Source organism: Egretta garzetta, unplaced genomic scaffold (genome assembly GCF_000687185.1).
Source record: "Egretta garzetta isolate BGI_Z169 unplaced genomic scaffold, ASM68718v1 scaffold168, whole genome shotgun sequence".
In the NCBI taxonomy this organism is placed as follows: Eukaryota; Metazoa; Chordata; class Aves; order Pelecaniformes; family Ardeidae; genus Egretta; species Egretta garzetta.
Window position 1 is genome coordinate 1,937,091 of NW_009260675.1, and position 20,544 is coordinate 1,957,634.

Genomic DNA, 20,544 nt, shown 5'->3' on the forward strand with positions numbered 1-20,544 from the left:
ACATGTAGGCCATTCCTGGACGAGATGGCCCTCCTGGTCCACCTGGCATTCCAGGATGTAATGGCACAAAGGTGACATTTACATGTGTTTATAACAGCATCCCTGTGTTGAAATAAAAACATTGCTCAAGCATATGTTCCCCAAACAAAAACAATTTCTCTGTTTCCTTCAGGGCGAAAGAGGTCCAGTAGGTCCCCCGGGGTTACCAGGACTGACTGGGAGCATAGTAAGTAGATTCTTTCATGCTTGATTCACTTGTTTCAACTCTGATTCTTGAAATGCAAATATAACTATATGAAAATACATGGAGTATAAGATGTAAAATATGCAATACTGAGGAAGAATAACATGAAATATGTATTTTTCCACAGGGACCCCCAGGACCTCCTGGAATGAAGGTACATTTTACCCTAAGTGTGTTCATATCCTGCTTCTAACAGTAAGAATTAGGATGAACCCTATACCCTCTAAGATTAGCAGTCCTTACTTAAGGACTGAAAAATTGTACTGGCATGTTTCACTTTGTACTCTGTTCTGCAGTCCCACTAAATAAAGACAGTGGGGTGACCTCCAGTTAATAGCAATTGAACATATGTGTTGTTCCATGCACATCTTAAAAGTGTATTACTTGGATTATAACAGAAAAAAATAGTATGTACCATTAATTACATATAAGTAGTATGGTGTCCACCTAATTGTGTGTAAGGAGTTAAATAGATTTTATGGTTCAAACATTTGTTTTGATATTGACATTTCATTTATCTAAATAGTTTCAAATAGATAATGTTTGTGGAAGAAGGTCATATAGCCCGCAAATACGAGAAGTATCCAACATATACTAAACAGTTTTCATACAGAGAAAAATTAAACTAACTACGTATCTGAGTGTGTTTTGTGAGCTGGAGAATGAAGTGATGAATGTCAACAGCGAGCTTTGGCTCTTTAAAATGAACAGATACAATTTGAAACTGTAAGCTAAAGATAAGTCTAGATGTAATCTCAGATTTGTAATGATGTGACTACCTGAAGTTGTAAAATGCCCTTTTCTGTTTCTCTCACGGGAAGAACTGACTTGGTCTATAAACACTGAAGTACTGGAATGTTTCTTCCCTAGGCATGTATGCATAGGTACACAACTCCTGAAATAAAATCACTTACAATATTGCAACTTTGTCCAAAAATGCAGGAAAAATGAGATCTTTTGCTATCAAAAGAAAAGACCTCAAGAAGTGGGTAACGATCAGAATAGTTTTCTAAAGTAAGACAAAATGGATTCCTTTTTTGAAGAAAAAGGATGCCATAAATGGCTTTTATGTCAAAATTAGGTATAAGACTGAAGATCTCATGCTGGAACAGAGATGGTGAGGTTACCACTTCTCTCAGCAGCCAGCTCAGATTGCTCCAATTGTGTGGTGACACTGTAGTAGTGATAGATTTGGTCGGAAAATCTTTCCGATTACCCATTACAGCACAGGAAATTAGGGTATGAAGGAGGATTTGGTACTGGAATCTCTTCAGGTGGTTTTAAAGGACATTTAGCAAGTAAGGTCTTAACTTTTAATATCTCTTGCTGCGTTTCAGCTGGATTAAAAGAAGTAAGGTGACTTTTTTTAAGCCAGCTTTCCAAATTATTCCGAACTTTGCATGGCTCCAACTTTCCTCTCATCTTAATATTAGTGTTTTTGAATGTATTCGAATCGATGTTCAAGTATTATTCTTTTTTTTTTCTTACTGTAGGGAGATCCAGGTGAAGTGATTGGTCTTTTACCTCCTAGTGTGCTAAAAGGTGATAAAGGCTTTCCTGGGCAACCTGGACTACCTGTAAGTCTAAATGATGTTTGAATAGCAGTGAGCTTCAATTAAAATTGTATTAGTATCATGAAATTACCAAGTAAATATCACTTTTTAATTACGCCATTTTGATTTTTTGTAGGGTCCACCTGGAACTCCAGGGTTTCAAGGACCAATGGGGCCACAAGGGCCTCCAGGAGAGCCAGTAAGTTTCCTCTTATGGTGATTTGCATTTTACTTGTAGAGCTTTATTATAGGAAAGTTTTACAAGGTGTGTCTATCTGGTGTTTGTTGGGATTTGGGAAAGATAACCTGTGGTCCCAGGCTTCGTGTTTAGCCTCCTGGACTCTACCATGGCAGGAGTGACTAGGTGACAGGCTTTCAGTAGCAGCTGCTCCTACAGCCACCTTCTCCTCTTGCAGGATTGAAAGGTATTTTTGTGTGGGAGGGGTTGTAATAGTTATTCCTCCTTTCCCCTCTTCCCCCACTTAGTTTATAGAAAATTAGCCACAAACGTAGTAGCCAGATGAAATCAAAGTTTTTGCCGAGGTTGTTCTTATGGGCAGCCACAGTAAGTAGTACTGTGGAAAGCAGGGTATCAACTGTCTGTTATGATGGTAAATGCCAAATGCTGAAGGCATTTCAGCTATTTGATATTTTGACAGGTCTAACAGATACCTAGTATCTTCTCTTCCTGTACTGCATGCAGGTCACACTAGCAGGGATCAATTATTTCCATCTGGTAAAAGTCCACCCAGTGTTTCTGGCTGTTAAAGTGAGCTGTGTGAGATTTCTTACCCTTCTGAAAAAAAATGATAGTGATATAAAGAAAATGGTAGTACAGTTTAGTCAGCATCTGCACGTACGGATGTGAAAAAGAACAATTTTAATGAAAGAAAGTTGAGGCCTAATATCTAGCATGCAAAACTGCAAAAAAAAAGTCAACAGTGAAGTTACTTTACAGTGCAGTAGTGTAGACTTTTTTTTTTTATTGTCTCTTGTCTTGATGCTGATTAGGTCCAACACTCTTAACTACAAAACAAGGTCTGATGAAATATCTTAGATGGATTTTGTTTGGTTTTATTATTTATTCTAGGTTGTGAGTTACGCACAGTAGGAGAAAAAGACTTTACATCTTGGTTTAATGGAAAGACTTGCATTTTTGATATCTTTATAGAATATGGCACTATTCCACTTAGTGTACTATATACATATATATGCTAAAATGTACTGTCTTATAGGGTCCCCCAGGGCCACCAGGACTCCCAGGCGAGAAGGTAAGACTCTTCTTATTATAAAGATTAAGTCCATTTGGTTTTTTTATTTGGCCCACCAGATCCCCTGAAATCTGGCAACTTAATGGCCCTGAAAGAGGGGATTTTTTCCACTTTGGGATTTATTTTTATGTCTTAATGGGCATCATAAAGAGAGACTTTTAACACATTTTGTAGACTTTTTTCCAATTTGTTTAGATCTGTTATCTCACTTGATCGAATCAGTAGTGATTACAACATTCTATGGTTATTTGAACTCATCTAAAAATGTCAAGATTTTCACTAAAATGTTGAAAAAAGAGCATACTGACAAAATTATCTGATAAATTTAAGTCAATTTTTTTCACAAATTGCTGTGACCCAGGACTTAAAAAAACAGTAGGGAGGGTGGGACATAATTATTTATTTGTTTCACATGTGCATTTAAAAGACATATTCTGTCTTTTATATCCTCTTTTAACTTCTGCCACGTACAAAATTCCTTCACGTGTGTGTATGTAAGCATGTATGCACTGCTGATAAAAACTAAGTACGTGTAATTTATATTTTCAGGGCTACATGGGCTTGGGCTTTCAGGGTCCCAAAGGTGAAAAGGTAAGTCTCTTGAAAACTTGTAGGGAACAACAGTCAGAAATATTCTTGATACTTTGTTTTAAATAAATGAACATCATCCATCAGTGGAGAAAATCAGTGTTGCAATTTTTGGAAGACTTGAGTAAATCTGTAACTTGCACCTAAATGAACAAAAGTCATGAATGGTTACAGACTTTGTTCATGTTATACCTGACATTAATTTAGGTCATTGTCTTGCTTTCCAGCTGTCACTAGTACCAGTACTAGTATGCAGTAGGCATATCTGGAAACATTTACTCTGTATATTAGGACTCATCATGAGTTTTATTTGAAATTGGTTTGGTTCTGAGGGATAAGATTTAATGTACTGTCCGGAATTATCAGAATTAATTGTGGTAGGACTCTTGATGGCCTGCCTGCCTTGGTTTGGTAGCGTATACTTTTGAAGCAGATCTTTCAGTTGTCCCCTTCTACTGTGTTTTGAGTCAACCAGGAGCAGTTTTCAGAGTACACAGACTGGTTTATTTTTGAATGAGACTAAGCCAAAAGATGTGCTCCAGGATCCCATTTATTCTCTTAACTAGCATCAAATAGGAGGTAAAACATGTCAGGTGTAACCTGTTACCTCTCCCGCTGAGGGGTCTAGGCTGAAGTGCCTTATATTGTGTTTTCAGGAGCCAAGAAATGCATGCAGTCATGGGTTATTTGGTAAATGGATAGTGTGTCTGAGCCCTTCTCCAGAAGCTTCTAATGAGTGTCATTGACAAAGGCCTTTTGGAGTATAAATAAATTATGTTACTTAGGTGGGTTTTTTTTTTTAATCCACCACCTTGTTTATGTATTTGGACCCACACTATTCCTAACGGGTGGAATTTTTTGCGATGTGACATGTTGTTGAAATTAACTTTTTATCATAAAATTTTGTGAAAAATGTTGGCCATGGAAGTATGCGGAGGTTTCCTGGACTCCTCAGGTTTGTCTTGAGCAAAAAAATTAATGGGATTGATATACATTACTGCTTGACAGAAATGTATCAAGCCTTTTTGGAGGTGTTTTACCATAAGACAGTGTTTTTGCATTATGTAAGCTGATGACGTTCTGACCCTGCTATGGACACATACATACTAAAAAAGTATGATCCACAGTTACCATCCTGAAGTTGGCCTTTACATGCAATTGTAAACCTGATGGAACACTGTAAGCTTTGACTAACATTTTCCTTCAGGCATCGACTTTCTGCACGTGACCTCTTTCCTACTAATCTCCTTCCTCCTAACGGAAGCACTAAAAAACTTCTGTACTATTACAGTAATTAATTTGATATGTTCCTGATATTTGGTATTAATCAATCTTCAGCCTAACAGGAGATTCAGAGATATCTCTTCAGGCCAGTCTCTGTCTGTCACCCATTATACAGTTGTGCCTCCTATATCTGTGTATGTACCCTTTCTCTGACTGATTTTGCTGAAATAAGAATTTAAAAAACCCATTCAGCTATAATTTTAAAAGCGAGTGGTAGTTTTCTTTAATGTTACTGGTCTTAGTAATGTTCGTTCTCGGTGTCAGTACTGTTTTTGATGGACCACTGGATTTGGTGTTGACAGGGAGAACAAGGGGTAAGCGGCCCACCAGGCCCACCAGGACCATCACCACATATGAAAGAAAAAGGGACTGAAGTCATAAAGGGAGAAAAGGTGAGACCTTAATGATTAATCTTCCTGTACTCTTCATTAAAATATGATCAATAGGAATTAGCAAACAAAAGTAAAACAGGAAAATGAAAATATTAAGTCACCTACAGCCAATTTTTCAAAAATTTCTCCCTGTTTTACTTCATGAATGAATTTTGATTGTCTTCCTAGAAGTCTCTCTGAAAAATATATGATAAATGCATTAATAATAGCATAAATAAGTAACACATACAGCAGAGGACTTTCTGAGGAAGGAGGATTTATAAGCATAGTCCTGTAAACACCAAATATTCTAAAAATTTGAGTTAAGTAGCTTATATTGGGCTTTTCCTGTACAGAATCACGTTCATGGAATATGAGTGCTAATGAATTTTTCAATTATTGAATTAGGCAGTCTTAGCAATATATACTAGTATAATAAACTAGCTTCATAGATTCATGTTTTGTGTTTGTCTAGCTTCCTATTTTACATCATACTATTAGGTATAGTTCTTAAAGTGGAGAACAGGGTTAAATGTGCTTTTGCTGACATGAAGAATTAAATTATTTGCAACCCAAATGAATAATGATTAAGATTTTGCTCACTAATCTACATTTTTTTTATAATTTCTTTAGGGCGATCCAGGTGAAAAGGGCCAACAGGGAGCACAAGTGAGTATCGTGTAGAATTTTTTTTTAATTACTATAAAAATTGTGAAAAATCTGATAATGGCCCTGAATATCTTTATAGCTATTTGATGAAAGCAAATTTACTTTACTATTTGGCAGGATTTTTAATCTGGTGTGTATTTATTTTCCAGGGATTTCCAGGTTCAGGTTTCAAAGGAGAAAAGGGTGAACCTGGGAAGCCTGGTCCACGTGTAAGTATGCTCAGCTTTATCAATACCATAATTGCAGTTATTATATTGTTTCCATAAGCTAATTAAACTTAGTAATAATTAGTGAAAAAGCAAATTTGATATATTTCAAACAAGCAAGTTTTGCTGTATAGCAATGTATAAGTCAATGTAGTAACAGCGTACAGTAATATTAGTATGTTACGTGCTTTCAGATAAATAAAGACACCTAACAGTAGCTTGCAGTGCTGAAGGCAAAGGCAAGAATCCCATTGATCCCAGCTGAAGCAAGATTAAGTCATTCCAGAATAGAAGGAAAAGCAAAGCAAAACAAATAACTTTGTAGGAATGACTTTAGCTAAAAGGAACATGTTAAATTTATTTCAAATACTCTTAACGTGCAATCTACAAAATAATCCTGTTTAGCCTATAGGTACCATTTCTTATAAAGACAACAAATGGAGAAAAAAATTCAGAGGACTGAGATATGTTTGTGTGCTGGTTTCTAGCCTGACTATAGATGCTTGAGGTCATAAGGTCTCTTACATTTGCCTGGTCTGACCTGTATCATAGTTTCATCCATACAACTTCTGCATGAGTCATGCTATATCTTTCACAGCTCAGCTGGTAGCAAAAACGTATGTATTCTACTTGGAAACATATCTAAAGTATTGTTTCTCAAATTGTGGGTCTTCATAAACTGTTAGAAAGAGACCCAACACATCTATAGGCATTGAATTGTACTTCAATCTGAAAAAAATCTCATACTTCAAGGTCAAATATTCTGTCATCCTTTCAGTAAAAATATGCGATGGGATTATCTTTGCTATCATTATGTATTTTTACTCTTACAGTAAATGAGGGTTTGAAAGCTGGAAGAATGGAGCAATGTTGGCCAAGAACTTGTTGAGGAAACCATCTTTGAATTGTTAAAAAATACTGCTTTCAGTTTCTGCAGAGTTCCCTGAGCAAAGTTTCTAAGATATTTTATATGTAATTGCTACTGTTTAAGGGAATCATAGCTACTTCTGAAATTAAGATAAGGCTTGAAAGATGAACAGAGGTTAAAATCTGATATTCTAGTTTCACAGACTGAAACCGTATGATTAATTCCAGTCACAGTGTACATTTGAAGACTCCGGACTTTACAGATCATATTTTAAATTAATCATTAAAAATTACTTGTAACCCTTCTTTGTAAGATACCATAAGCTGCACACTTCAGTGGTGGTGGCCTGTTCACATTTGTTGTATCACTTTCATCCATCAATTGCATAGTTTTAGGTGGAAGATTTTGGCCTAAAGGGATGGGATTATATTTTAGACTGAATTTCACGTACTGATACTTTGTGTATTAAGTATATTCATTTTCTTGGTTTTATGGGACATATCCATATTGCTTACAATACACATACAATCTAAGCACTGTGATACCAACTAAATGCCAGCCTGCAGTGGATTAGGCTTCAAGCCTAGGTGCTAGTCCTTTCATAGTCCTTAGGAAGAGGAAAGGAATGCTGAAAAGTAGGTTTGTTCATCTAGGTCATTTATCACATACCTGTTGACTACCTCAAGGGAATCTAATCCCCTCTGTAGGTTAACATAGTGGTCTAATAGTGAATCATTTTGCTCAGGAGGAAGGAGTCTCGGATTCTAGGTTATTATCCGCCTTGTGATTTGAAATTATAGCTTTCAGTTTAGAGGAACTGTTTTTTACCACTAGATTACCACATGATCTGATACGGGGCCACTCTCCAAGCCTTTTGCTGAAACTGAGCCACTGAACGTCTATGAATAAAGGTTTTGTGAGGCTGGGGAGTATATAGGTAGAAAGGGATTACTACGAAGGGAATAGTTTCTGCGTCTGGTTCCAGATTCCTGTGCTGTTGCTATATTTTGTCTTGAAGCCTCCTTGACTGGGAAATCCGTATGTTATTCCTGGATCTGGGAACAGATTTGCAGGATTCTATTTCATCCTGCATCTTGTAGGATGTTGAGTAACACAAGCGTTAGGAAGTCACAATTTGTCTGCTTTGTACCCTCTGCGCTGTTAGCTGTGTTAGCACACTTCGGTTAATGCACTACAATAGCGATTCGTTTGTTCTAGTGTTTCACCCACCGTATTTAGAAATTGCCTGTATGTGGCCATCGGTTTAAGCAGTGGAACTTGGTGTTTTACAGGGAAAGCCTGGAAAAGATGGTGACCCAGGACCAAAAGGAGACCCCGTATGTATTTTACTGAATTTCCAGTACTGTCTTTACATTCAAAGCAAAGAACTGTCGGTGTATTATAAAAGCTTGAATTTTTCTAGCCTTCTGAATTGTTTACTTAAATTTGTTGGTTTTGGTGAATTAGTGACTGGTTTGAAAATTTAAAACTTCGATGCTGCCAGAGCTAAGATGCAACTATACTTGTCTTTTCTGGTTTTGCTGTCTTCTACATGCAGGGTTTGCCTGGTGGGTTTGGGATTCCAGGACGACCTGGGGAGCCTGGTGCGAAGGTGCGTAGTACCGGCCTTTGCTTCTCATCACACAGAACGAGGACTTAAGAGCTTGTATTGTGTGTTCGTAGATGTGCTTTAAAACATAAATGTACATAAAGCAATATTAAATTAGTGTTACTAAGTTGCAAAGTCATCACTCAGAGACTAGGAAAAGTCAAATTTAAGGTAGCTTAGGTATCCCTGGTTTAGATCTCTTATTTGAATTGATCAATGCAGGCTTTATTTTCACAAGCTATTTGCCCAGCCAGCATATGTACAAATGTATTTTCCTAAAAATCCCAGTTTCTGTTTACATAGTGTAAAGCAGTACAGGCCTGCAAACTACTTACTGCTTATTATAATGGTCCAGGTACTTATCATTTGGAATTTGTATGAGTCTGTATCAAAGTGTTCATTTTCTAAGGAAATCCTATTTTGTGGGGAAGAAAATCTGAGCTGGATTTAAAATGTAAATTGTATTTTGATTTAGGGTGACAAAGGTGAACGAGGTTTTCCAGGACCTCCAGGAAGAGTAAGTAAAATAAATTCTTGATTTATTTTAAGCTTAAATGAAAATATAAATTTTGTGAAGGTCAAAGTGCTCAAACAGTGAGGGAAAAAACAGAGACTATGCATGTCCTGATCTCATTCTAATCAGTCATGTCCTCATTTTTTCTTAATGGAAACAAACGTTGGATACAGTTCTTTTAATTATGTTTGAAATCTGGGGAAGGAGCTCTCGAAGGATATGAATTTCAAATGTTTTGAACTATGAAAATGATAGGCATTGTTAATTAATACAAAGTATCTATAACAGAGTTCAAAAGAGTAAATCTGTCAATTTTGCAGTCTATAATTTTTTTAACTCTTCAAATAAAAAATGGGATTAGTCAGCAACAAATAGATCATTGATGGTGCTCCTTCCCCAACATGGGGGAAATTTCCCAACATCTACTTATTTGATTTGAAAAATGGGGCATACTTCCTGAATATTTTATGGCAGATGTTAGTATTCTACGTGTCAAGCTCAGATCAATGTTAGCAGAAATTGCCAGAACAGAATATTTTAAAATTAAAGGTAATACAAACCTAATGGGTCAGTGCTTGGATCATGCTGAGGTTTCTTGCCATCATTCTTGTTTAGAAAGGTGCTGTAAAGCTCTCCACTTAATCCTGCTACTGATATGAAGGAATTTTGGCAGAAAGGGAAATACTTATTTTCTCTGGTAATTCCTCAGCAGCTACAGCCCTCTCACAGCAGTCGTTACATATTGCTGAAATTGCAAGTATAACCAAAACTGCTCAAAATTGTTTCCATTAAACAAAATGGCCTCTGTACCATCAGGTCAGGATGGGGGAGATGCAAATGAGGGCACAGTTGTATGTTTCTAATGTCCTAGTCTTTGTGTTATGATTCAGGTTATAGATCCTGGACCACCAGATGCCTTTGGTGAAAAAGGAGAGCCTGGAGTTTCAGGTTTGCCTGGACTGAAAGGTCAAAAAGGTGAAAAAGGTGTGTATTTTGTCTCGTCTTTTTGATTGAGTTATACATTCAGTTTTCTTATTAAAGGAAATTAAAATTACACTATCTGTGAGCTCTGGGGCTCTACATAACAGTGAACTGTTCCAGTTACTGATTTAATTGCTTTCAGGCATTACGTTTTGTTGTAGTTTGTAGGACGCTTCTTCTCGTCATAACTAAGACTGCCTTTCAGTTATAGATTGGAAAAGGCTAAACTGGGATCTGTTTTTATGGCAGTTAAATAATCCAGTGAGATTATTTAAGAAAGATGGAAATCAACACAAGCATAAAGAGGATAATAATGCAGAGAATCTTGAGACTCCTTTAAAAAAGTCGATAGTTAAATTTTAATCTTAAAATTAGCTTGCATAATTTACAAAATTCTTCAGTAAACAGGGAAAATCAAGCATTCCCTTTCCCATTTTTCCCATTACAGACCTTACCTTATTGAAGAAAGATCAGTGGAGAAGGTGGCATGCAGCAGGGCCTTTTCCACAAATGTATTGTTTGCAGATATCTATAGATTATTTAACTTAACCTTTGATTCAGGGTATACTAGCTTATAATGGGTACTTAAACTATATGTGATAAAAGTTCACTGACATTGGCATTGCTGACTTCATTGCCTAATTGAAAACCTCTCTTTCTAAAGGTTTCCCTGGTATACAAGGAATCCCAGGACCTCCAGGTATGAATTTGTGGCTGCTGACTTTGTTCACATTTTTCCTGTGTTCTTCCTGGGTGAAGATGAGAGATGTTCTTCTTAGCTGCTGCCAATTACTGCCTGACTTAGAGAACACCCAGGCAGTGGCCTCTCCAGGGGTCTAATCACCCCCCTAGACCCTTCCTGTAAATTGTTTTTCTTGTGTCTCTGATGTGACCCAGCCTTGTTCTTTGTGTAGAGCCCTGCTAAATATCTGCTTAAATTGAAGAAGTAGTGTGCACAGGTCATCAGAGATAGCCCAGAGAGTATGGCTCCATTGGGCAAGAAGAGTTGTAAAAAGTGAATATGTGTGTGGGTGTGTGCATATCTACCTATGTATGTATGCAATTTGTTTTGCTCTATATGTGTTTGCATAAATATAATAAAACAAGGTTTTTAGGGAGAAATAATAACATTTATTAGATCAAAGTCATTCCTGAAGGCTTCCTGCTTTTTTTTTGACTGTGTCTAATCTAATAAAAGTTACTGATCTAATAAAAGTTATTTCTTTTTCCTGTAAATGTTGCCTTTTTCATAGTCTTAACATCTTCACATCTCTGACAACATCGTTATTATGTATATATTTACATGTGTTTGAACTAAACCATGATATTTGCTTTTTAAAAATTAAGCAAATCATCTGTGGAAACCTGACACTAACACATCCTACAGTGATACCGCTATTACCTCCTTTTCTCACATTTTCAATCTTGACAGCAAGCTAAATATGAAACGAATGTGAGCCAGGGTCAGATAGTTTTCAGGAAATTTTTCATAGTTTAAGGAGGAGATACTATATACCGCAGGCTGTAATAGTCCCTGAAGAATTCTATGTGACAAAACAAGAAAAATAGTAGCTCTTAGTCTGTCATTACCCTACAGAAATTGAGATTTGTGTGACTTTTGTATCTTCCTGCAGTGTTGCAGAAGGCTCAAAATGGTTTACTGATCAAGTCTAGGTAGTGATTAGTTGTGAACTGAAATAACTCATTAAAGTATGAAGACCTGTGTGATTGTACAAATAACTAAAAGGACATCTTAGGTAGTTTTTTCTAGCTGTTTAACTGCTTTCCTTCTCTTTATTGGCTGTTGTTTTCTTATTATTCCTGCAGTCAGTTTTGGTTTTAGCATTCCTGTAATCTGCTTGCTTTGTTGAGTACTCATCTACTGAAATTCTTAGAGATGCTGTCCCTTTCTAGGTGTGTTTAAGATTTGGTTTATTATGAGATAAGGAAGAGTGTAGTATTTTCTAAGTGTAACAGCTAAATTAACTCCTGTGTTGCCACTTTTCCCTACTCAGCAGAAGTTGATTAAATGTCAGAAAGGCAGTTAGTACAGAATAAGAGTGTTTGTCTAGGGACCTAACCAAAGTGAGGTATTCTGAGCTGCAGTGTGTATGTAACCTCAATTTTGTATAAATCACCAATAGTAAAAATATAGTCCCTTTTTATTTTGCACTAACATTTTTCTGTTTCTGTCTGAAACCTAAATGGAAGCTAGTGTGTTGATAATGTCTTTCTGCTTGTAACTTTTTTTCATGTATGTTTTGCTCTGTCCAAAGGTCGACCACTTCCAGACAGGGTAGGATCACCTGGTGTCCCTGGAGAGAGAGGTGAAAAAGGTGAAAAGGGTTCTCCAGGGTTCTCTTTACCCGGACCCCCTGGAAGAGATGGTTTCCCAGGTCCTCCGGGGTTGCCTGGCCCACCAGGTCCTCCAGGAAAAACAGGTAGGTAAAGCACTCGGTTGCTTTTCACAGTGAAGACTCAATAATGCACATTGTATGCACATAAAAAAGGATGAAGAGGCAAGATTATAAAAGCTATAGTCAGAATGCACCTACATCAGGGAAGAAATATATCTGAGTTGTTAATGGACCCAAGTAAAAGCTGTTCCATGATGCAGTGAGCTGCTTGTTTCCTTACTGGGACAAGGATTCTTTGCTAAGTGTTTTTAAAATTTCTTCGAAAGTGCATTGTGGGCTGTTACAATATAACCAAATCATTGACCTTAATACATATTGGTTTCCTTCGTGTCCTAATGTGCCAATTTAGAGCTATTTATAAATTCTCAATTAAACAAATAACAGATACTAATATTGTTGGCATAAAAGATAGCCATTCAGTATCACAATTTACAAGTCTGCAGTACCAATCTATGTAAGTGTAAGAACTGCTGACCAAGATACTAGTCTGCTAGTTTTTATTGTAACGTGAAATTATCTTACAGGAGAATAGGGTCAACACTTGCTTTATAGATGAAAATGAAAAGCTGGTAATGATGGGACAAATACATAACATTAGTAGTAATGAAAACAAAATCATACAGCTATGTATAATTAGATTCTGATAAAGCATTTTTAAAGAGAAAAATGTTTTAGTTTTGCTCTGCAATGAAGCAATGAAAAAAGAACATATGAAACTGGTCCATGCTTAATAGCTCCTTATAACTGATATTTAACTCTTCTATTGAAGGAAAACTTTTGCTATAGGTGATACTGATATTGTGAGTTAAATTGTCATTTCAGCATAAAGAACGATATCTCTATTACAGTAGTTTAGGTAGTCCAAAACTACTGAAAGGAACATTATTCTCTGTTGAATCCCTAAACCAAAATACTTGGTTCAAAAACAACTGAAGATGGCTAGTTGTTTCTGTGTTTGTCAATGAAGCAGTACAAAATCCAGCACCTAGAATACGGAATTAAATAGCAAGATCTTACCTTGCCCAAAAATAAGAGCAATTCTTGTTTTTCATACAACGTGTTTCTGTCACTGCTTAATTCTGCTCGTTCCCTAGAACTTTAGTTTTCTTCAAGTGCATAATGGCAAACAATTTGATTTCATTTAACTGCTGTTTGCCAGACTTCACATGAACATTTCGACTACTGGCTTTGGCCAAAATAAAGTCATATTGTATTATATCAGAACCTTGTGCCATATCATCAAACAGAAAAAGCACAATTTGTATTCTCATATCAAGCCTGCTAAATATTCTCATTTGTTTCCTATTTCAGTTCCTAACATATGAAGTTTCTTGTCTTCAGGAAGCTTGATCAGTGTGAAGAAGTTAAATAGACGTTAACAAGCTGCTCTTGACCTAGGAAATTTCCTAAAACATTGAAAACAAAAGTCAGGGTACAAAAGACTCTACTTAATGTATTTCTTCAGAATGTCAATATTCTCCATTCTCTTCAGGGTCAAACTGGCAATTTTTCACCCACAGCACTTTTAGCCAAAACTTAAAATAAAAATAGATTTTATGTGGAAGTTGTTTGTAACCTTACTATGGCAAAGCCTGTCTTTTCTCTCTAATTCTTGGGGTTTCTTAAGCAGTATATATGGAATCAGAATACAGAATGCCAGTTAAATTTTCAAAGTAAAGCCAATAAATAGAAAAATAAAATGCTATCCTGACTTATTACTGTTCATACATACATTAAGCTGGGACATCTGTAAATGCAGTCCTATAATGGCAACTTGCACTCGTCAAAGAATATTCTTTATTGCATTTACATTGCAGATGGAATCGATCAATGCCAACAGGGAGAACCTGGTGCACCAGGTAGTCCTGGACCTCCAGGAAGAGATGGATTTCCAGGAGAGATGGGAGAGAAAGGTAATATTGTTTAAAGTGATTGCTTTCTAATGCTCTCTACCCTGGAGCTTGGGTATGTAAAGAGGCTGAGCAACTTAGGCTGGATCCAGAGAAAGTATACTTAAAGTTAGTTAAACAAATAGTTCATGGACATGGAAGATGTTTCTTGAGTCTCTGGTGAGTAGAAGAGGGGTATTGTGTATTGAGTTGTGTGACACAGACTTCAGTTAATTTCACTTGGCCTACACATTGCTGGAAAGTGAAAAAGGATGGTGCAGGGCTGAAAGAGGAGCTGGGAAGAAAGAAAGGGTTGAGTATAGCCCCATTAAGTGTAAATTGAGCTGTTCATGGCAATTTAAGATGTGAATTCTGAAATGAAGAATTAGAGAGGGGCAGATGAGTTGGGAATGGAAATGGTTTATGAATCATTGCCATGAATATAACTGAAGCTAAAATTGTAACACCTATAAATAGGACTGTCAACCATGTGTTTTAGAAGCATTGAGTAAATGGACATATAAAAAAATGAGCTGCATGAATTTACAAGATGGTTGATCCTTCCTGATCTCATTCTGCTCACTGCTTTTCTAAAACTGCAAAATTGCAGTAACTATAAAGGTTCTCCTTTTCCTGCTTCAATCTTTTTATTTCTTCTATTCCTAGTGCATATTTCTTTTCTTCTTTTTGATCCTCTTGAGCCTGGTCCTTTTTAACTGATCTGTTAAATATTATCCCTAGGATAAGACTTAAGTCGATTTTCATGCCATTCCTTTAAAAATTTTAAAGAATTTTGAATATAATTTTGCTGATAAATTCTCCCTGAAGCATGTAATTAGAAGTAGCACATTTATTTGTATTCTTTCAGCATTAAGTGTATTCAAGTGACATTTGACCCTGAATCCACCTGCTTGCAGTTGTCTTAAATCTTTTCATTGTTACTCATTAGTTTTGCTGGTTTTTTTTTTTTTTTCAGGTGACAAAGGTGAATCCTGTGCCTTATGTGATAAAGTAGGACCTCCTGGACTTCCAGGACCACAAGGGCCACCAGGTCCAGCAGGTAAAAACTCATTAACTACCTGAGAATTAACTCTGTAAGCTAAAATCTAAAAATGTAGCATATTTGATAAAATTAATTATTTTTTGTCCCATTAATCAAATTGTTTGTGAAATTAATGAAAGGAGGATAGAATATTTCTATTTTTGGCCTGATTCCAAATTTCCAATGCAATCAACAAGAATTACCAATGAAGCAAAAGTTGGCCACAGTGGAGGTTCTTTGCAGACTGTGACCCAAATATTTTCACAGAAGACTGTGAAACTGAAAAATAATGTGTGAAACATTTGCCCCATGTGCCCAGGCTTGGCAGCAACCCATGCATACTTTCCTAATCCTACCATTAAATTCTGTGGCCAGAAAGAATTATTATTTTTCTGCTACCATATGAGAGAAGTGGCACATGCAGTGATATTATACCTAATGCTTGTTCTAGTGGCTGTCAAGAAAAACGAATAAGGTGTAGGTAGTTTCAATACTGCAGTGGTTACATGATAGGTCTAAATAGTAAGGTGAATTCATTCCTAAGTCAAATGAATCATCAACTTCTGAGTTTATGAATGCAGACACATATAGCACATGAGCACATGAATCCAGACAATTTCACTGACTTTAGCAGCATTATGTTAATATAACCAGGGATGGAATGAGACACTTTGAGAAAGATCACAAAGAATTCACATACAATGAGCTATCTGTAAAAGCATGTAATAAACAGAGTTGTCTTTTTGTCTCTCTGATAAGGTTTTCCAGGACAATCAGGTTTCAAGGGTGAAAGAGGCTTACCTGGACTTGATGGCCTTCCAGGGGTACCTGTAAGTAATCCTTGCCAAATGCCATGTGTCCTGTGAGGCATTTGATCGAAAAACACATGATCATCAGTGTGGTTGTGTAATAGTTCTGTTTAAAAATAGACCAGCACAGTGATATGATAAAATTAAAGAATTATGCCTAGCAAAATAAGCTAGGAAGCAGTGTGGTTGAGCAGTGTGGTATGAGAGGAAGAAAGAGCTGTCAGAAATGGGTTATATTTCTGTGTTTGCCCATCATATTAACTCAGCAGGACACATGACCTTCTGGCTGAGCAAGCTAAGCAGTGGAGTTGGGTAAAAAGTAGGGTTTTGCAGGAGACAGATGCAGGTCTGCCCTGAGCTTCTTGTGAATCATTCCAAGAACTCTTTGCTGTTGTGTAGGTATATGCTGAGAGAGAGAGACAGTGCCATCTAGTGCAAGCAATCTAATAATAGCATGCAATACACTTTGGCGGTTTGTCTGAATTTTGGAAAATGTGTGCAGTGTATTCCATAAAACATAATTAGTTAGCAGGAAAGCTAAGTAGTTTTGAAGAAATAAAGGAAGGCTGTGAAAGTGGATAGTATCCTGATAATATGATCACTTGTAAATTACGTTGACGCAGCGCAACACCACTCGAATAAGGCAAAGAAGCAGAACAGCCATAAGCGTAGAACTTGTGTAAAATGTAACACAAATTACTCTTAGATGAGCACTGTACTAGCACAACTACATTTGATCTTGTCAGAGTTCACTTGAATGTCCCTACGTACACTGTGGTATGCTGTCAGGACCTACCTTAGCATACATGTTCCTGTAGTATAGCGTGGATTTTGACACCATTCCTAATGTAAGTAGACTGAGTTTGTCAGAGTCTTCCCAGACTTTTTTTCCCAAAGCTGTTTTCTCCTTCCAGCTGATCGCTTTTGGTAACTTAACTTCTCAGTGACATTAATATGCACTAGCTCTAACACACACTGGAGTTACACAAGCTCCCTCTCTCACCAGCGGTGAGAGAGAAGCACCTTCAGAAGTTAAACCAACCCACCTGTATGAATTCCTTACTCAAGGAATCTATTTCTCACCCTTGAGTATAAATAAAGCCTAGATGCCTGAATTCAGCCAATGAAAGTTAGCTTGGATGAAGTCCACTCTCTATTTCCACCACGATAAATTGGATGGTATTACTCACTGACTGAATTTACCATAGTATCAATGGGATCCATGAAAGAAACAGTAGAGAAAAAAGACATCCTAATGTATTTAAGCTTCTTTTGTGTCTGGCATTTGTTTTCAGCACATGTTTTGCCACACCTTTATATATTCCTTTTCTTGCCTCTTAAGGTCTGTAGGTCTGTTCATGTCTTTCATCAGACAAGGACTGGCTATTCTTCTGAATGCTTTTAAGCTTGTTTTGCTCCACAAAGTTCAGCCAGGTGGTGGTCCAGCATGTAGTTTAGCTTGGAAAAACTACATAGAAACCAGCCTCACAAGCTCACATTGCTTAGAGTCACGCCAGAGCATCAGAGTCTGATGCAGGACCCACCAAAGCTAATAGAAATACTGCATTTGCCCATGTTCTGGTTCAGGTTTATGTGGAGGGCACACAACAGCCATAAGCAGCAGACATTGCCCATGAAGTTTATGCTTTACTACCCTAGTCAGTAGCTCTGATTCACTTGAAATTAGAGAGACTGTTCCTATTAGAAAAGTTCGTGTAAGTTCTAGAAATACGTAGGGAAAAATTGGAATTCTGGAAATCCCATAGGTATATTATTGGGTAGATAATTTCTTCCCAGGAGAGCCTACAAACCTCTTTTCTGAGCATGTGCATAGTATTCTGATAGTACCAACTGACTGTGAATGTTAACTGTACAAAATCCATGAACATTAGTAATGAAAGGAAATGTGCATTTATGTCAGCTAAATGTCATAAGTAAGCTACCCAGGGAGAAGCTTTCAGCCTTCAATTAGCCTTAGCTCTGTGCAAATAACGTTTGAGTTTTGTATAAGACAATTAATCTAATTTCATAGACAATCAATATATTTGATGAATATTATAGTTGATTTAAATGGTTTTGAAAGAAAAAAATCATGGATGGGGCTTGTATAAGCAATTTAAGCCTCTAAGTTTGGCTGAGTTTGTCTTTGCATACTGGAAGTATGTTATTTTCCTGTATTAGTCCTGCTTCTGCTGGTATTGTAAATTATCATGGAAATGTAGAGATACTTTTGTTGCATTTGCATCAGGGAAATAGGTTGCACAATGCTACAGAATTTAGCATTTAAAGGTTGGGGCAGACATGTTAACTCTGAAAAAGACTTTTTAAAAAGCCTCGTTTACCTCAATGCTGATATTGTATAAATATGCATAACTGAAATCCAGTGGGTAGTCTATTGAAAATTCAGAGTCATTTTTTGGTATCATGGCCTGCGGTTCTTCTGTAAGTGGTGTAAGTTTATATGCACTATCCCAAATGATATACCTGTGATATAAATGACAAAATGGTCACAACAAGAAGGTTTGCATTAATTCCTTATTCACACTGCTGTGTCCTGGAAAATATTCTCATTTGACCTCCTCAGTTGAAAACTTAATGGTTTACTTGATTTGGGTCTACTCTTTAAATTCTGAAGATTTGTTTTCTTTTGCATCAGTTAAAGGGTTGGTAGGGCAACTGATGACATCTGAATTTATGAAATTTCAGGGGCCCCCCGGCACTCCAGGACTTATGGGCAGCCCTGGGGCAAAAGGAGAACCAGGAGATTTTTCTTATGATTCTATCCTGAAAGGTGAAAAGGGAGATCCTGGTTTCCCAGGACAACCAGGTATTCCTGGAAGAGAAGGAAGACCAGGAAAAGATGGATTGCCAGGTCCCCAGGGTCCGAAAGGAGCATCGGTATGTGTGTTTCTTTATGTATACATATTGTCCCACTGTGTGTTTATTTATGTTTACATACTGTCCTATACATTCTTTCTTTCAGATCAGAATTCACTTGCTTTTATGCCCTATACATGCTTTATGTTTATTGGCCTCATTCATTGTTCCACATCTTGACCTTAGCTTGAGTAGTTCATTCTTCCGCAGAGGAAGACTCCAGTTTCCCTGGAACTAGTGAGGAAGATGATCCTTCAATAACAGACTTTTCAGAGTTAGATTTTGACCCTCTCTTTTTACTTATCATGCAAATAAGTGATCTGACTCAGATGTATTCAGCATGGCTTGTTACTTTTAGGACTATAGAGCAAAGTTACTTCCACCACAAAACTGTGGGCATGGACAATAGTTTTGTTCTTTTCTCCCTTTCTCACAGCTTGCTAGTGAGAACTAGTGTGGGTGATTTAGCTGATATCTGGAGATGATTGAAGGAGTGCAGTTATCCAAGCAGAGATTGTTAAGACAAGATTCAACTCTGTTCTAGCATACTTCTCTTGTGGAAACTAATGCTTCAAAGTCCTGCGCTGATAGGGAGTTCAACAGATAGGGATGTGGAGCTGAATGTGGAGCTCACATCTGCTCCCAGATCCACCACTGGGAACATAGCATACATGGTCCAGTTAGCTGCACTGCACACTAGGTATGATTTCCATGTGCTATTCCACTTGGAACCCAGTTCTATTTCCATTGAATTCTGTGATAAAAAATCCACTTCATTCAGTATTACAGATATCTGTGCTAAATCCAAGTTACAAAATATTCAAAGAGAGAGGATGATGTGTTCTGTCTTGCCAATCAGTAAAGTAGTACACTTATACTTTCCAACAATTAGGGTACAGCTGGCTTGAAAGGAGAACGTGGTCCCCCTGGCCAACCTGGATTCCCTGGAGTACGTGGTGAAAGAGGTTTTCCTGGCCCTCCTGGGATAGGCGTTGCAGGGCTACCTGGTGACAAAGGAGACAGAGGCTTTGCTGGAACCCCAGGTTTACCAGGCCTTCCAGGTAATGCTATAGTATGCTTTAAAAAATAAAAAATTAAAAAAAAAAATAAAATTGTGCCTTTAAGTGGTACGAGTTAGAGGATCACTGGAATTTAAGATTGAAATAAAGAGACTTTAAAATTTAAATCAGTCTTTGCTTTCAGCAGTATAATTGCAAATCTTTGAGGGCAGTTTTCTTGAAGAGTTTGTTAGGCCAGATGGGATGGTTTAGAATCATCCTAAACTGAGTTCATCCTAGTTTTCTATGAATCTTACACAAAAAAACCTTCATAGCAAGTCAGTTGTAATGGTA

At 37.1% G+C, this 20,544-nt stretch overlaps 1 protein-coding gene across 1 annotated transcript in view; it reads left to right on the forward strand.

The window, feature by feature from the left end:
- The window catches only part of COL4A1 (collagen type IV alpha 1 chain), a 114,685-nt gene that overhangs the window by 64,233 nt on the left and 29,908 nt on the right, over positions 1 to 20,544 (forward strand). The window contains exons 8-28 of the mRNA XM_035901153.1: positions 9 to 71; positions 173 to 226; positions 372 to 398; positions 1,738 to 1,821; positions 1,934 to 1,996; positions 3,033 to 3,068; positions 3,618 to 3,659; positions 5,243 to 5,332; positions 5,945 to 5,980; positions 6,130 to 6,189; positions 8,347 to 8,391; positions 8,613 to 8,666; positions 9,139 to 9,180; positions 10,068 to 10,161; positions 10,823 to 10,858; positions 12,435 to 12,599; positions 14,393 to 14,488; positions 15,441 to 15,524; positions 16,266 to 16,336; positions 19,022 to 19,213; positions 20,085 to 20,253. Coding sequence (XP_035757046.1) covers positions 9 to 71; positions 173 to 226; positions 372 to 398; positions 1,738 to 1,821; positions 1,934 to 1,996; positions 3,033 to 3,068; positions 3,618 to 3,659; positions 5,243 to 5,332; positions 5,945 to 5,980; positions 6,130 to 6,189; positions 8,347 to 8,391; positions 8,613 to 8,666; positions 9,139 to 9,180; positions 10,068 to 10,161; positions 10,823 to 10,858; positions 12,435 to 12,599; positions 14,393 to 14,488; positions 15,441 to 15,524; positions 16,266 to 16,336; positions 19,022 to 19,213; positions 20,085 to 20,253 — 1,603 coding nt within the window. The remainder of the gene's footprint in view (positions 1 to 8; positions 72 to 172; positions 227 to 371; positions 399 to 1,737; positions 1,822 to 1,933; positions 1,997 to 3,032; positions 3,069 to 3,617; positions 3,660 to 5,242; positions 5,333 to 5,944; positions 5,981 to 6,129; positions 6,190 to 8,346; positions 8,392 to 8,612; positions 8,667 to 9,138; positions 9,181 to 10,067; positions 10,162 to 10,822; positions 10,859 to 12,434; positions 12,600 to 14,392; positions 14,489 to 15,440; positions 15,525 to 16,265; positions 16,337 to 19,021; positions 19,214 to 20,084; positions 20,254 to 20,544) is intronic.